General features: G+C 35.2%; 3 protein-coding genes across 7 annotated transcripts in view; 2 read left to right on the top strand and 1 right to left on the bottom strand.

The window, feature by feature from the left end:
- Nucleotides 1-8,044: 8,044 nt before the first annotated feature.
- On the top strand, nt 8,045-14,459 carry LOC149934851 (ethanolaminephosphotransferase 1-like). Of its 3 annotated transcripts, none has more exons than XM_090181425.1 (10): nt 8,045-8,563; nt 8,626-8,733; nt 9,389-9,457; nt 9,531-9,723; nt 9,795-10,057; nt 10,123-10,234; nt 10,392-10,440; nt 10,724-10,904; nt 12,336-12,521; nt 12,617-14,459. In XM_090181425.1, exons 2-10 carry the CDS (start codon nt 8,680-8,682, stop codon nt 12,680-12,682), a joined length of 1,173 nt encoding a protein of 390 aa, XP_090037551.1. In that variant the 5' UTR covers nt 8,045-8,563; nt 8,626-8,679; the 3' UTR covers nt 12,683-14,459. The 3 variants fall into 3 exon arrangements, with proteins under 3 accessions (XP_090037551.1, XP_090037550.1, XP_090037549.1); XM_090181424.1 differs by having other exon boundaries at nt 8,045-8,346; nt 8,460-8,733; XM_090181423.1 differs by having other exon boundaries at nt 8,045-8,733.
- Nucleotides 14,381-15,307, bottom strand: LOC149934852 (coiled-coil-helix-coiled-coil-helix domain-containing protein 7). Of its 2 annotated transcripts, XM_090181426.1 has the most exons (5): nt 15,162-15,307; nt 15,016-15,086; nt 14,809-14,948; nt 14,656-14,754; nt 14,381-14,579 (listed from the first exon to the last, which is right to left on the bottom strand). In XM_090181426.1, exons 3-5 carry the CDS (start codon nt 14,926-14,928, stop codon nt 14,472-14,474), a joined length of 327 nt encoding a protein of 108 aa, XP_090037552.1. In that variant the 5' UTR covers nt 14,929-14,948; nt 15,016-15,086; nt 15,162-15,307; the 3' UTR covers nt 14,381-14,471. The 2 variants fall into 2 exon arrangements, with proteins under 2 accessions (XP_090037552.1, XP_090037553.1); XM_090181427.1 differs by lacking the exon at nt 15,162-15,307 and having other exon boundaries at nt 14,809-14,944; nt 15,016-15,135.
- A 1,095-nt stretch (nt 15,308-16,402) lies between these two features.
- Nucleotides 16,403-17,662, top strand: part of LOC149934853 (NPC intracellular cholesterol transporter 1-like) — a 55,940-nt gene continuing 54,680 nt past the window's right edge. For both annotated transcript variants that reach the window (XM_090181420.1, XM_090181421.1), the window contains exon 1: nt 16,403-16,446. The gene's annotated coding sequence lies outside the window, so the exon portion shown is untranslated. The remainder of the gene's footprint in view (nt 16,447-17,662) is intronic.

A 17,662-nucleotide genomic window follows, 5' to 3' on the forward strand; every position in this document is an offset into this window, starting at 1 on the left:
AAACAGTTTCATTCGAAACAACTTTATTAAATTTTAACATGATTTTCTTTATCAGTGGAAATTCCTACAATTGAAATGCAAATACACAAAGGTAAGAGGATTACAAGAATTTTTTCAAGAACAATTGATCAATCTTGGTTTATTTCAAAAGATGATATGCATCAGCATCTTTCATGTGTTGATTACTTGAAATAAATAATTTTTTTTGTACAACTTTCCATTCGTAGTAGATTGGAAAAACAAAATTTAAACCACAAGTATGACAAAGCCCAGAAGCGTATAGAGCAGCGGTTCCCAAAATTATTTTGCTATGGAACCCTAAATTGTCCACCTAATTCTGGCGGAACCCCAACTCATTTTTTTTACTCATCTTAAACTCTTGACACAAACAAAGATGGCCGCGCTGCGAATTCTCGGAACCCCTGTGACCCTTCCACAGAACCCCAGGGTTCCGCGGAACACCTTTTGGGAACCGCTGGTATAGAGTACGAGCGATTGACGCGCAGCGCCTCTAGGGGCGAGCTCACGCGTAACTTGGTTAAAAGTTTTTACCCACCCCCATTGAAATTAATGTAAAGTTGGCAATAATTAATCTTTAATTAACCTACCAAATGATATAAGAAATATTCCACTGACCATTTTTCCCGTTTATATGAACTTAAATGTAGGCCTAATATACAATCGTCTTGAAAAATCGTTTATCGCTTTATAACATTCAAAATTAATATTTTTCCCGCGCCATGTAGATAATCGAACATCTGCTCGTCTAGGTAAAGTTTGCGTTGTCAACCCGCGTATTAGAAAGCAAATGAAAGGCAGTGAATCTTGCCCAGTACTAAGCCTCGGTTTAATCTGCCGCGTATTTTCAAACGGAAAAACCCGAATGCTCCTTGTAATAAGAAACAAATAACGAAATACGTTCTAAGTCCATTTAACGCCAAAAATCTCACGTATTTCGTTATTTGTTTCGTATTACAATTAGCGTTCGCCATCATTTAAAGATAGTACTCGGGTTTTTGAGTTTCAAAATACGCGGTAGATTAAACCGAGGCTTAGGGTGGGCAAGAGTCACCGCCTTCAAATTTTCGTCTACTTTAAAAATACATTGTGTACGAACCAATGGATGAAAAGTTATGAAACTAGCTTTTAAATAAACCTTGAAACTTATTTCAAGTAATATTTATAATTCACTTATGACAAAATTCGCGAAAAGTATTAATATCGTTCCGAATTTCAACGTACTTTCTAAAATCTCATTTTGCTTTCTAATACGCGCGTTGACAACGCAAACTTTACCTAAACGAGCAGATGTTCGATTATCTATATGGCGCGTTAAAAATATTATTTTTGAACGTTATAAAGCAATAAAGGATTTTTCAAGACGATATTATATTACATTTAAGTTCATATAAACGGAAACAAATTGTCATTGGAATATTTCGTATACCATTTGGTAGGTTAATTAACGTTTAATTATCACCAACTTTACATTAATTTCAATGGGGGCGGGTAAAAACTTTTAACCAAGTTACGCGTGATCTCACAACGAGAGGCGCTGCATGTCATTTTCGTTTGAAACCGACAAAGCGTTAAAATAAATCGTTAAATATAATTAAATAAAAACTTACTTTTTATCTTATCTTAATAAATTATATTTAAAATCCTCTAAGCAATCGTATTTCTGTATTAAAGCTACACATCTGATTCATTGGATTTCACATTTAATTGGGAATAATACTGCTAGAATTACAATTACGATTTCGGTTGCCATGGTTACGCGGGACCTGTTCTGAGAAGACTGTACGAAATTCATCTTTATAATTAGGCGGTAGCGCCATCTATATTTTGTAAAGTTATATGGCTCAAAATAAATAATTATTAGTTAACTCACCGTAACTTGAGTTAAAAAGGATCGTGTTGACAGTTTACGAACCTTGGATAAAGTGGATAAAGTCTCCTTATTGAACGAAATTGGTCCCGCGCCAGCCAGATTTAGTTGTACCAAAAGTAAATAGGGGGAGAAAGTCTGACACTTGGGTCCAACCGCACGACGTCTTATTTGAGGGGTAAAATTTTTGGGCTTCGGAAATGACTTCCCCCTCGCCTCTTTACAGGGACAGAAAGGTATCGGTTGTACTCCGCCACGATGAAAAATAGTTCTCTATAAAATACGTGAATATTAAACTTTTGCTTTCGATAATTTGGTTAATTTAGTTCCTAAATAAAGTAGATATATGATAGAAACTAAAATGCGACATTTTAAAAATAATAACGCGACTCTTGAAAAGTAATAAACCGTAACTAGAATAACGCTCACTTAAATCGTGGAGAGCGTGGCGCCATCTAAGAGCGGAGATCGGGACTAATTGGTAAATCTACGATGTTAAGGCCTAACAATTTGCAAGTTTAACTGAAATAATAGCTATAGCTACGAGCTTTTTTTTGTTTATTTTACAATTGATATAGTAATTATTAATTAAAATCAACCGTTATCGAAGGAAATAATGGTCAGCATTTGACAGAGAGACTATTTGAAATCGCGAGGCGGTGACATGGTTGCCAGGGAATAAAATTCAAAATTTTCATCTTGAGCGCGGACCGGAATACCACAAATGCACTACTTCGCGCGTAATGCGCTATCCTTTTTGGTTAGAAATATCACGTGATCACTAGCTCTTCAAAAAGGGTGTCAAGCAGGGGCGGCGATATAGGGTACGCAGGGTACGCGACTGCGTGGGGGCGCAAGAGGTTTTGGGGCGCATTTTTCGAGGACTATAAAGTGAGTAAGTTATATAGTTGGCGCCAAAAGTAGGTAAAGACTGGTTTAAATTTTATGTAGTTCAGTCTTTAAACACGAGTAGTTTATTTAAATGAGTTACGAGTGTTACGCTACTTCATTTTAACTTACTCTTCGAAGAATTAGTTCATAACGCAGGGTACACGCCGGAGACTTTTTAGATTATCTAGTCGCGTTACGAGATTGACTCTACTTTACTTTAAGTTTTACTGCTTAGAATTAGCTCATAAAGCAGGATACACGATGGACACGTTTTTACTCTATGTTACATTTCTATGTTGGAGAGCTTAATAAGGAGACGGGTTGTTTAAATTTAAAAGTAACATATAATGTGATATTCGCAGTGGCGGCACCAGGATATTACTATAGTGTTGTCGTCTGATACGATTTTGAAAACTTGTAACGTCACAGCTGTAGTGTTAATAGTGGCCGCCATGACAGTTACCGTTTTTTATCAATAGGCAAATTACAATGGTGACGTCGCAGGGTTTCAGACGACAACACTCTATGGGTAGGCTACTTAATTCTTTAATTTGGAGGCCCCCACTTTACATACACTAACTAAACAAAACTGTGACAAAACCGGTTTATTTTTAATAATTTACAAAACAAATGTACATGACTGTTTAAATGTACTCGGAAGTTATTTTTTTTTGTAGTCGATGAGCATAACAATGCACATATGGGCAACATCCTCCAACAGCATTCTCCATTTTCACTTACAATTGTTGCAAAAACACTTGCCAGTTGCCACGCTTTATTTTGGAAATTGGGACTCGGAGAGTCGGAAAACCCCGCAATTTATCATCTGTCTAACGATGCAACACTTTTTGAAGTAGGTAGTTTAGCAACTACAACGAATCAAGGCTGCGTTCGAAAAAATATTAGAAATCACTGTTCAGTGTTCGCAACTTAAAGGGAATATAACCTGCAAAGCAATCCTTATGGAAAACCCCTTCAATTATTCAAGTATCCCTGTACAGTAGCGCCAAACATATTCAAAGCCAAAGGTAAGAGCGGCCAGAGCGGCAAACGTTGGTGTTCCAATGAAAAATGCTAGGAACCAGAACCGGAACCGACAAAGCGCAAATTTAAGAACCGGAACCGAGATAGTCCGAAAACATGGAACCGTTGCATCCCTGATATATATATATATATATATATATATATATATATATATATATATATATATATATATATATATATATTTATATAGATATATATATATATAGATATATAAATATATAGAAAGGGGCGCAAAATCTTACGCGGCGTGGGGGCGCTACTAACCCAAGCTCCGCCACTGGTGTCAAGCATGGTGGAATGTAAAATCTGAAGGCAGTGATAGACTTTCTCCCCCTATTTACTTTTGGTTGTACCTCTATTTATTCCCAACTCAATGGGATTTCATTCAAAACCTAAACCAACTAGACCCTGACGCCGCGAAATTTTGATTGGCGGCGGCGAGCCGGTCAATTTTAGTCGGTGGCAGCGTTGACTTAAAATACCACGGCGGCGGCGGCGTGATCCGGCGTTTCTTTATAAAGAAAAATAATTTTATACTAGAGAGTAGAAATCAACCTACCTGTAGTCAAGGAAGATAAATCTTCCTTGCTGTGGTCCTGCTCCTGGTTTAATTTACTCCGAGTATAAGCTTATTTTATTTACGCTGGTTTAGAATAATAATTAACAGCACAGCACATAATAATACAAACAAATCTATTTTTTTAAAGTATCAGGTACATTATGTAAATACTACCATCTTGGTAGTTGGAAAATATATCATATGCCATATCCAATTTCCGTCTTAATAACGTTGCCATTGTCCAAAGTAATTCCAAGCTTCGCTACTACTTATTGCAGAACTTATTTTAGGCAAATTACTTTAAACTTCCCGCGCTCAAAATCATCATCTCTAACTTTATTACTCATTACTCGATTAATAAAGTAAAAAAATACAACGTCTAATAAAATAATACACAACTGAAGCTGACAAGGAGACTACCCGAGGTGTAACACACCAATTTTGTTCAAACTCGGGGTTAAGTAGGCCCTAATAAATCATCAAAGTTCCTAAAAGGAAAAGTTTCAACGGGCATTAGTTTTGCCATGCCAACCGAAAAGGTTTTTAATAACACAAAATGGAAAATTCCTTACCGAAAAAAAACGTGGGATTTTGAAAATTCCATAGAAATCTTATAACATAGAATGATTCCGTATAAATACAAAATGGGCCAATTACATTTTCGGAGGTTTCGTCATTATCAGCCAATCACGATTCAAAGAGTGACTACGGCAACGACTCGTTGCCATCTAGTTTGAGTTACTGAAAATAATTATTCGATTATGGATTACGTCACCTTAAGAACCCGCATTTGATTGGCCCACGTCAATCGAGTCACGGCCCCCTCCACGCGTTCACGGGAGCGCGTGCAGGGGGCCGTGATCGAGTTTAATGTAGTTTTTAAACATGGTAGAGTGTTTCTTTACTCGTAAATATTTTTCTCTTATATGCAAACGTTTTTGTTATGGCTCCTCGATGCTTCATTTCCACATGTAAAAAGTAAAGTTTGGGTTTTCTTAAGCCTTGGGGCAATTTGAAATGTTAACAAACGGCGGGCTTTCAATTTGATGATTTGGTAAAAGTTACTTCAGGAAGTTCAGTGAGCCTAGTGGAACAACAACTCAGGGCTATAATTACTGCAATATCCGTTTTTTTTAAAACACTTTATTTAACATTGTAAATATCGGTCTTCATTGAGTACTATCTCTTATGTTGTTTAACAGTGGAATGTTGAATTTAAGCAGAGTGCGAGACATTTATCTTGGCTAAGCTTCTCAGAGAAAAAGCATATTATTAAATTGAAGGTAAAGTTTTGAAAAATAAGACAATTATCAGTATGATTGTTGCTGTTTAATTCAATGACTGTCGTCAATTCCTCATAAGTGTCATTCTTTAGTGTAATGTATTTTTTCTGGGATATAATTACTCTTTCATAAGGTTTTTGTTTATCTAAGTTTCTACAAACATAATAATAAATATAATATTACTTACTCTAAATGTGAAATAACCTTTAAATACAAAGGTTAATACTAAGGACCTTCAGTCACTGCTTCTCCCAAAACTGCCATTGACATTGCCTGCTATTTTAAAAGTTAGGCCTATGTCAGGCCTAGGCTTAAATATTTTCAAAGCGAACCTAAACGAAATTTTATTTATCTTCCTCACAATGGCATTTAAATATTCCTTATAATAAGTAAATATGAAAACAAAACTAAAAGTTCAAAAAATCTTAACACTATTATTAAATAAAAATCCAAAAACCTTGAAGTGGTTAATGAAAAACTGAAAATCGTCTGAGCTTCAACTATTTTTAACCGCCATGTTATGGCGCTAGCGGCTTGCCCATAGAGATAGAAAATAAGTAGAGGCCCAATGAAATCTGAGGGTTTGTTCCGCGCTGCTATCCCCCTTCACGAGCTATGCGTTATAGGGAAGAAATACGTGGCGCCACAAACGGTCATCTAAGAAACTAAACTCCCTTTGTGGCAACCAGCTGGGCTCTACGACGTCATTGCAAAATCCACGTAACTTCTTAAGACTTGCGTATATAGTTACGTGGATTTTGCTTTCAGGCGACGATTTCTAGTTCCTCCAGAACGGTGTGGTGACGCTACGTGCTTCTTCCCTATAACGCATGCCACGGGGGGGATGCAATTTCCATAACAGAAAGCAGCTCTTTTTTCCCCTGTCTGGGCCTCTACTTATTTTCTATCTCTATGGGCTTGCCGTAGTCAATGAATGGCCGCTGATTGGCTGAAGCTTAAGCAAAGACTCACGGCCAACTTAGATCCACTGCTACTCGCACTGATCTAAGTTGGCCGTGAAAGACTACATAATCATTAGTCGTTGCTACAAAATGTCTTGGCGTCAGAACCACTCTTTGAGCTCTGATTGGCTGAGATCTGGCTATCGTCTGCCACGGCGTTTGGCCCATTTGCCAGTTACACGGCAGCATTCTAGTTACCTATGAGATTTCTATGGGAGTATAAGATTTCTATGGAAAATTCTAAGGGTGGCCACTTGGAAAATTTTCCAAAAAATTGAAATTTTTTAAAGTGCAAAAACTAGAAAAAATTCATCAAAATTTACGGAAAAAAAATTATCAAATTTTATCAATTTAATGAAATTGGGTAGAATAAATAGAGATCCAAACAAATATGGGATTCGCGGGACACGTTTTATTTGAGTAGGAGAATTAAGCTTAAGTTTCAACTTTTTCCAATCGTGTTGGCGCCATCTCTTTCTATAAGCAGACACTTTTGCAAAATATGTTAAGGTTTAGTTTTCCAATAACACGATAGATGGCGTCAACACGATTTGATTAAGTTAATTTACTAGGCCTAACTCAATGGTGTATTTTTCTCGACGAACCTTGGGCGTAACTCTCCAACTCAACAAAAATACTGTCCCGCGAAACGGTAGGTCCTGGAAGGTGGATTTGTATCTCTATTTATTCTACCTCATTGGTTACACCTCGGGTAGTCTCCTTGTGAGTGCAACCGGGAGACCCTCCTTCAACTTTAGCAGACGATGGGGGAGACAAGCGAGGCAGCGACTGCGAGCATGGCGCTATATAGCGTCAAAGATAATTTAAATTCGTACCCTAGATTCGAAATCACTCTCTCGCGCGTTGCCGATAGCGTTTACCCACTTCCCGCCGGAACTCAGAAAAAATTCGCTCCATGGTTTGCGCCTTACCGCAACCGATGGAGCCCGATTTTTCCGAGGTCACGTGCCGGAAAAGGGTAAACGCTTCGTAACAAAACCGTCAATGGGAAAGCACTCAGTATTCGAATCTAGGGTACGAGTTTAAATTATCTTTGATAGCGTCCAAGATGCGAGGCGAGCGCACGAAACACAAAGACGGGTTAGAGAAAGGACAAGATTTTCGTTGAAAACCGCAAAAAGCGCGTGGCAGCATTTTAGACAGATTTAATCGGCGGCGGCGGCTGCAGCGCGCCGTCTAAATTTTAAAATCGGTGGCGGCGTTGAAAAAAAATTGGCGTCAGCGGCGCGTACTTCGGCGGCTTCGGGGTCTAAAACCAAATAAACCCGTGAAGAAACAGCTTTCTTCCGGCCGATAGAAGGCGCCGGCGTCAACGAAAAAAACGGGTTCGCAGCGATGTATAAGAAGTTTCATATCTCTATATTGTCAGTATCTCTGCTAATGCATCTTTTCTCCAAGTGCTAACGGTGAAAACCGTGAAGTGTCGGCTCGAACAGAGCAGGGAAATTATAATAGGGACTCGAGGACGAGGAGTGGTTGTGTCTAAAATAAAAAGCTTCTTTTTCTCTTCCTAAAAATTTATAACTTTTATGATATGATAATATTTGTCAATTTTTTTTGTTTTCCGTATTTGGATAATTATTTGGATTAGAGTAAATAAGTTCTAAGAGGCTATTTGTGATGAAAAATATATACTTTTCAACTAATGCGGCTTTTCTGTCAATTTTGGAGTTGACACCCAAGGCTTAAATTTGCGGGGTGAGGACACCTCACAGTGAGGTGAACCGGGTGAACCGTGAACGGCGTGAGCCGGGGTCTTCTGCAAGACTGCAAGTTCTGCAACAGGCTTTGAAATTATATGCGTTTTTCAGATTTATAGTCCTTTCGACGCTTAAATGGGCACCTTGGGGCTAAGCAATTGTTCAACTTGAAGTAAATTTCATTTAATAAAGCCTTGGTCCAATAATACAAGCTGCTAGTGACCAAAAAACTTAATGTTGTGAAGAAAAACTTAATTTTGGACTAAAAAGTTAACACCCTGTTGACAATAATCCAAAACTGCTAAGTCTGAAAAGAGGTATTCATTCCACAATGGCAGTCACCTATATGAGTAAAGATATGCTTACGGGCTTCGACAACTATAAGGTAAATTCATAATAGTTAAATTTTAAGATATTTATTTAATAGTGTATTTTGTAATCACACTTAAACCATACTTCATACCTTCTATCAAATTGCACACATCTAAGAACAATCATATGACAGGATTATTAAGACTGTACCTGGTGGCCAAGAAATTAAATAATTTCTTGTAACATTTACCTTTATATAAGGAAAATCAATAACTTGTAGTATGTGCTTTTATGCATCAATGTATTAACTTTCACCTTTTGAAAATATAAGTTTATTTTATTTAAAAATTAATTCCAATTCCTAGAAACTTTAAAAATATCAGTGTAGATGTATTTAATGTGCATTAAGAATTATTCTTGATTTCATTTTTACAAAAGTCAGGCCTATGACCTTTTATAGATAAGGATAAGTTATGACGTGAACATTCAGACCACGCTTTTCAAAAGTGATAAAGCACTCTTATACTAAAACACCTTAGTCAACTGAAAAATGGAGTGATTTGAAATGTAATGAGATAATGAATTCTTTTGAGAGAATAACGTGTGTTGGAGATTATTTTGATTAGAAAATGCGATTTCTCTTAATTTTTCTGATTGCTCTTAGTAATTTTTTTGATGTTACAGCTACCAGATTTATCTTACAAATATGTAAATTTTTTAATTTTCAGTATAGTTCAAAAGATACCAGCCCACTTAGCAACTATGTTATGCACCCATTTTGGGACCAAGTTGTCAAAGTAATTTAAATTTTGAATTCATAACTGTATAGCAAAGGACAATTAATTTTTATTTTTAACAATTTATAATTAGATTGTACCGAGATGGATCGCTCCCAATGTCTTGACGTTTTCCGGTTTTATGCTAACCACAGTCAATACCTTTTTATTGACCATTTACGACTATAGTTTCTGCGCAAACAGTGATCTTTATCCAGATGCACCACCAATTCCGTGCTGGGTGTGGATTGTATGCGCTATTAACCACTTCTTGGCTCATACATTAGGTTAGTATTGCCCATTTTTACTCTGATTAAATTCTGATGCAGGGTGATGGTGTTATTGTTTTATTTCTCAGATGGCATTGATGGTAAACAAGCTAGAAGAACTAATACAAGTGGGCCACTTGGTGAATTGATGGATCATGGCTTAGATAGCTGGGCGTGCCTTCTAATGCCTACGTGTCTGTATTCTGTGTTCGGAAGAGGTCCAAATAGCTGTGATCCCTATAGGATTTTTCTTACACTGTGGATCGTTCACTTTTGCTTTTTCCTTTCTCATTGGGAAAAATACATAACTGGCATCTTGTACTTACCGTGGAGCTATGACATTTCGCAAATTGTATTTATTTTCTTATTACGTTAAACATATGACTTGATACTTTAGCAAATAAACATTATTTACAGGTTCTCTTCGTTTCCTTCCTGATAAGTGGTACTAATTCCCATCAAGTTTGGAAAGTAACTGTTCCAATTATTAATTGGAAAGTTTCTGATGCTACTGAAGCTGTTATTTATTGTAAGATTCTTTGGTTTTCATGTGTATATTTAGCACTGTACTTATAACCATATTAAATGTAAAGTTTAAAGCATTTTAAGCCAATTTCCTACAGGAATTTAATTAATTCTGAATTGTTTTAAAGGAAATTATTTAAAATGTTTTTTATTAATTGCAGTTTGTTCTTTCGGAATGACCATACCAGTTTCCATATATAACATTTACAGGTACATTTTCCTTTCCTTTTAGCTAGCTTAGTTTAAAAAATAAAAACATCATAACTTGTGCTACATTATCACTATAGTTAATTAAGGTAACGTTAAATTGAAATTATTGATTAATGGAATTTTTAATAATATTTTCCACATATTTTATCTTGGTTTTTTTCTATATTCAAATAGTTTCCTGGTTTAAACTTAATCATTACTTTTGATGACATTGAATTTATTACTATAATATTTTTGTCTTGGGTTATTCTTTTAATTTAATGAATGTAAATTTTTTTAACAGGGCCTATATGGATGGGAAAGTCAAACAGAGCTCTTTAATTGAAGCTATTCGACCTGGAATTCCATTGGGAATATTTTTTCTCTTGACTTTATTATGGGCTACTTTTTCACCCGAGAACATTATCACTCGTGATCCTAGAATGTTCTATTATATGGTTGGAACTGTTTTCGCAAATATTGCTGTGAGTTACCCTTTTTTTTAAACTGGTTTACGGTTTTAATTTAGATGCATAGCTGTCTGAATAGACGGCTATGGTAGATGTAATTGTGTTACAGGAGGGATTGGATCCAATTGGGATCACGGTTATTTAATTGTGGTTAATTAAAATATATAGGTTGTTAAATTTTTACATATACATCCTTACCAACTGTTGGATATGAGTAGTTTTGTTTTCTCACTGCCAACTACATTTATATTTTTATTACAGTCTCTAAAAGTGCTAATATAGTGTTAATAATAAATTGAAAATACTATTTTAGTGTTTGTACAAGGCTAAAAATAATTTGAAGCACTGGGAGAGGTTTTAGAGACTGCGTTTATTTACCTAAGTCAACCTAATTATTTTAGTCAATACCTAAATTAAAATTATCAAACACAATTTAAGTTAACAGAGAATATTCAGTCGCAACTATAGCAGCTGTTTTGATAATTCTTGGATGGTATTGCCATGGAATTAATAAATTTTACACATCAAATGGCTAAGGTTTCATTGCTGCCAATGCTCCTAGAGAAATGGGCCTGGCTTAATCTACTTTAAATGCAAGACTTTAAACGTATTTTAAAATTCAGTGTCTGGCTGCCGACACCATAGAAAATAGGGATGCGCCGATATGGGTACAGCCCATATATCAACTATTCGTGACTGATAATATTAACAAAGTTATCCATCATAACAGTAGTGTATATGATAAAATCATTTTTAAAGACGGTTCAGTGCAATGTCTTACCATTTTATTCTAATTTTTCATGAAAAAATGTTGGAAAGAGCATATCCAAATGTTTCTTTTCATTTTACGTGATACATATTTTCTATCCCAAATTGAATATCGTGGTTTTTTTATTTGTTTACACTCGTAACCACCTGTCTAAAAAGGGTATGATCTAGCTTCTGAAGTCTGGCGTACGTGGCGCAGCCAATAAAATAAAATATTATCATTAGTTACTAGTTAATCGAGAATTTTCTTATTTTTAAATGTTTTTCTGAAAATATTTTTATAATATTGGCCGATACCGATATTAGAAAAATAGGTCGATATATTGGTGCATCCCTAATAGAAAAATTAATGCTCTTGCTGCAATTATTTTTTCCACTCATAAATCAATGTATATACATGGTTATAAAAAGGAGAAAATACTGTAAGAGAACAAGACTGGATGTCGAGTTTGGGCTGTGCTTAGCATGCGTGCAAAAATCTCTGAGCAAACCTTGCCCATATCTAAGGAGTACTACCGTGTCTTACATTCCAAGTGTATACATATATAATCTATTGGTTTAGCTCAAATATCCCAAGAATATCAAGATGTAGTTGTTTTCCCAAATTAACACTATCTTATTTTTATATTGGATAATTAGTTGTGCAATTAATTTTAATAATTATATTATTTTCTTTAGTGTCGTCTTATAATAAGTCAAATGACACAGACGCAAAGTGAAACAATTAACTGGATGACTTACCCAGCTGGTTTGGCAGTAGCTATTGTATTTGGAATCCCCAGTTTGGGTATAAAAGAAGTTTACATTTTAAGGTGTTTGACAGCCATCGTTACGTTAGCCCATATTCATTACGGGGTATATGTGGTATGTATTTTTTCCAACTAACTTTTAATCAAATATGAGGGTTTGCTATTTAATTTTTCTTTATAATGTTTTGATAATTAATATTTCTATTATAGGTGAGACAATTGTGCGCACATTTTAAAATTAACTGCTTCTCCATAAGAAAGAGGGCTGAAGATTGACATTTGTCTGACAATGTGTGAAGATTAGTGAAACCATCTCCAAACTGAACTCTTGAGAAGGAGAATTTTGTCTGAAGATGGTAGCTATAAATATTGATGTTGGAACTTTTTTAAAGTATCAGGCACAAGCTTTTGCGTAAGACTTTTTCTTCCCCAAGCTAAAAAAATCTCCCAGAGTAGGTCTTCAACTTTTAACACTTTAGAAATTTTTTATTTTCCTATGGGGATGCACTGTTGGTTTTTCAAATTCTGCCTGAGAATAATGACGATAATTCGTGCTTCCACTAATTTTATATTGGGTTAAGAGTTATAGCATGATGGTTAGAAGCTTGTAAATTTTAGGGCGGAGAACGAATACACTTGGATTTAAAGGCAGTTGTTTCTTAACTTATGGCTGATAACCAAAAAAATAATGTAGCTCTAATTGTTGCTATTTAAGAGAACAAGTCATTGTAAATTAGGCCATGAGAGATGTTACTTGTACATTTATAGTACTATCTTAGCCCTTTTTTTATCTGACAGCATTTTTCTTTAAGAGGGGACCATATCAAAATAAGAATGAATTTAAAAAAATAATTATGTATTTTGACTTAAAAGGTGGTTAAGGTTTAATCTAAATCACTTGGTATTAGTTACGTTTTAGATGAATTTCAAGTTTGTAGTTTATAACAAAAAAATATTGTTATGCAAACTTAGGAAGTTAGGATTTATAATATTGGTACGGAGATAGTTTACCAAAGTCAAAATGTGCAATATAATTTTGCGAAAGACCAATGTAAAGAAATTATTACATTTTTCTTTCCTCTCAAAATTATTGCCTTGCAACGCGTAATGCCAGGGATTTTATGGACAAAATATTATTTCTTATAAACTTCAGTTTCATAGCATTAGGGAACAATTTTGTTGCGTTATGTAATTATAATGATATTTTTATCAATCAGAATATTAACTAGTCACAATTTTGAGTTAGATAACGTTTAATAAAGTTTTAACATAATAAAGTTTTAGAGCATCTAGTCAAAAAATAAATTTCTAGTTTTTAAAACAAAAATAAGAAATTTTCAAAGACTAGTCAATACCCAATAATTTATGTAGTTAAATTTTTCTAAAAAATTACAATTTGTGCCCAAAAATGTCACAAGTCATATGGCAGTTTGTTACAGAATTAGTGATGTAGCAAGAAAAGTGGAGATTTAGAGATTATTTTACTGTAGTTTTAGATAATTTTATTTGAAATGGTGTAATTTTTGTTTTTATTGTCCTTGTAGTCTAAAGAGACAATCCCAATTATATATTACCTTGTCTTTTGTTTTGGCCTTATATAAAAAAACTGATCCATCCTAAGCATTAAAAGAAAAATTAGCGTCTTACAAGTCCTTAAGTGCCTGATGTTACTCTTTTAATTGGCAGGATTGTTAGCAAATTTTTATACAAACTAATGTCTGAAATTGGATGAAAAGAAATATTTCTTTGTTATTATGCTTTCTACTAACCCAAAACCACGGATGTAATAAAATAATGTCCTAAAAACTTTCTCTTTTGGTTATCTTTCATTTCTCTTGGGCTACTCACTCTCTCTGCATGTTCTATCTCTATTTAATTTTGGTAAATGACATACTCCTAACACAAATCCTGTAAAACTGCCCTGCCTTAACAGGATCCAACATTTTTATTTATCTCACTATGAAACACCCATTGTCAATATGACTTAGCATTGTATACATGAATTTAAATATATTTGCCGTTATTTTTATACATCCCAGTATTAATAAACTGTGTTAAAATACAACTATAATTTTCTATTTTTCATATATTCTGCTTTAATTTGTTCTCTTTCTTCGGGTGGAGGCAAAGCTGGTGTAATTCCATTTCTTTTACGATCAATACGTATTGTACGCTGGGTAAGAATGTTTTTTAAATGAGTTGGCTTACAGCTTACAAGTCCCAAGAGTGAACTTGAGATTTATGCCTACCCAAAAACTTTGACAAGCATTGTAGTTTGAGAAATATTGGTTGCACATGTTTTTTTCTCCAGCATTTTCACTAATGCATTTGTAAGACATTTCTTGTTCCTTAAATATAAACAGTTTAGATTTCACCAAAGGCTGCCCTATTATGGAGTGTACCTTTAAACAGGGATTTTTTAAATGAACATTTTGCTGAGAAGACAACTTTATCGCCGTCCGTCTTCCTTCTTCATTTTTGGCTGGTGGTAACCCCGTCGAATTTTCATCAAACAGACCCATTTAAGATAAATAATTTCTAGCTTATAAATAAATAAGGAAAATTAAAAAATTCCACGACAGGACGGTTTTCGATTCTAGCTTAGTTACTCCATCATCTCCATGGCATATTAGTGATATGATTGGTATCTCCACCCAAGGAAAGATGAAGACTATGCAACCTGGAATAGAAAATTGTATTCCCCTAATACGGGCTAGGAAGATGAAGACTACCAAAGAACTTAGAGACTACGCACACTTTTATCCTCTTAGATCTTCCTAGCTCCACCCATGGGCCAATTTGGCCCATGCTCCACCAATAACCTTCGTGGTTACTCCACTACAATTTTGTAAGGAGACTGGAAATAAGCCGCGGTACTGGGTATGATTTGATATGGACTAAAAATTGAACAACGAACCTTTATCAGGAACGACTGTTTTTATTATGAAACATTCATTGTGGTGTTTAAGTAAAAAGTATCAAATAAAGTAATAAACCAAAACCCTGAATACATAATACCGGAATTAGTTTTAAAAAATATCTACTTAATATCTTGGAGGAATAAAACAAGTATACAGGAGTTGCGGAGAGCTGCGAAATCGGTTTCGTCAGTGACCGTGAACTCGTGCGAGACGGAGGGGTTCAAACGCGACTAGCGCCAACTGCATACGGAATTTTGCAACTATTATCGTTTTATATCATTGTTTTCGCGTCGTCTGGTTTGTTTTATTCCTCCAAACAAATACGAGTCATTTTGGAAAAAAGCGCAAAGAATTTAGAAATGTTTCAAAACAAACCAGACGACGTGAAAACAATGCTGTAAAATGATAATAGTTGCAAAATTCCGTATGCAGTTGGCGCTAGTCGCGTTTGAACCCCTCCGTCTCGCGCGAGTTCACGGTCACTGACGTAACCGATTTCGCAGCTCTCCGCAACTCCTGTATACTTGTTTTATTCCTCCAAGTTAATATTAGCCCTAGGACAATTAGGTTTGTATAGTTTGGCCCATAGAGATAGAAAAGAAATAGAGGGAAGATTACCGCGTTAAGGCACCCCTGTTTTTGACCGGGAAAATTAATCCCCCCCCCCGCATGTATGAAAGCGGAGATGGGCAGAATTTGCAACGCCATCTATTCTTCCTTTGTTTACATCAAATGACAGTTGATTTTCAAAAAGTCATAATGTATTTCATTTCACCGCGCATCGATGGCGCCACGTAATCTGCCAATCTCAGTCATGGCTTCCTACATTGCCGAAAAGGGGATCGGCACTCGCGGTCAACTTCGCCAGATACAATAGTGCCTCTATATCTTTTCTATGTCTATGGTTTGGCAACTCAGTCAAGGGTCAAGGCCGAACGAAACTACGACTGTGAATGTGAACGGGACCGAAGTTCGGAATCTAACTACCAAAAAGTATTCAATTTAAATTACTGAATACCGTTTAATAATTTAAGTAAAATGAAGTAATAATATTAATTTGGACTCGTTGTTAAAGATCACTTGATGGTTACTTTCGTTCCCGAGGCTTACAGAATCACAGTAAGTTATTTGAAATAAATTCTGTCTTTAATCAGAAACTTCCGAGAATAATTCTTATGCTTTACGTTAATTTAAGTAGCGAGACAAACATTAAATGATCAAATAAAATTATTAGGAGACTTCAGACAATGACAGGGTGGGTCTATATTTGGACATTGATGCTATCCACATTTTCAATTATCACTGGGAACCACTTAATGTTCAATTTCTCATCTGACTTCTTTTTTCTTACCCCACTGGCCCACTCTGGGTCATCTGATCTAATTAAAAAAAAATCCAACTCTAGATTTTACTATCCCAATTGCAGCAAATTTAGGCTTTGTCTCTGTTGTTGTAAGCAGCACAAGCTTCCCTTAGATTTCAACAAATTATCCCCTTATTGGCCAATTACCTACACCTCATTGTAATTAATTTGTTATTCTCTCTTTGTATCCATATTCTCCAGTGTTCATAATGTGAAAATGCTTTTTGTTTCCTTGTATTTCTCTCACCACCAGTGTACAGAGCATTTAATGTATTTTTTCTATTTACAAATTTGTAAAGTAGTTTTTGTTTTTTTGTCATATTCATTCTATATTATGGTCAAAGAAACTCCCAGGAGCCTTATTGAGCAGATTATTTCAATAAATAGAGTAGCCACTAGCTTATGGAAAAAGCAAATACTGATTTAAAAATTAGAGGTCAAAATCTTGGAGTGGAAATTGAATATAGTTCAAAACCTGGTGAAACAACTTCAAGGACAGCTATCCTGTACCTTTCCTTGTGCTAAAAATTGTCCTCTCCTAAACGTTATCTTTCGCTTGGGGGTTAGAAGGGAACGAATGAAACGGAATTGGCTACAATATGCGGCTTGTTTTCCCGGTCAAAAAGGGCCGTGGCGTAAGTTGTACCCAAAGTGACGTCATTCTGTGTTTGCAACATTTTTTCAAAAGGTGGCGCTAGTAACTGATTGCATCTATTTTAGTTCCTTTAAATTCTTCTACTAGAAGGGGCAAAACAAGAGAGGTTGTGCGAAAGTGCAAAAATCGGAAAAAGCACTGGATTTTGATATATTTTTAAAATGCATTAATTAATACGCAATGTTTTTATTCTTGATTTTTTTATACCTAAATAGGTATGAATTTTCATTAGGGTTAATAACAATGAAACGAAAGCTGCTTTGGTCATATTTTTAATTTATCTCTTGGCCCATTTTGCGGTTTAACTCGGTTTACAT

Source organism: Leiobunum rupestre, chromosome 7, assembly GCF_980474605.1.
Source record: "Leiobunum rupestre chromosome 7, qqLeiRupe1.1.hap1, whole genome shotgun sequence".
Lineage (NCBI taxonomy): Eukaryota > Metazoa > Arthropoda > Arachnida > Opiliones > Sclerosomatidae > Leiobunum > Leiobunum rupestre.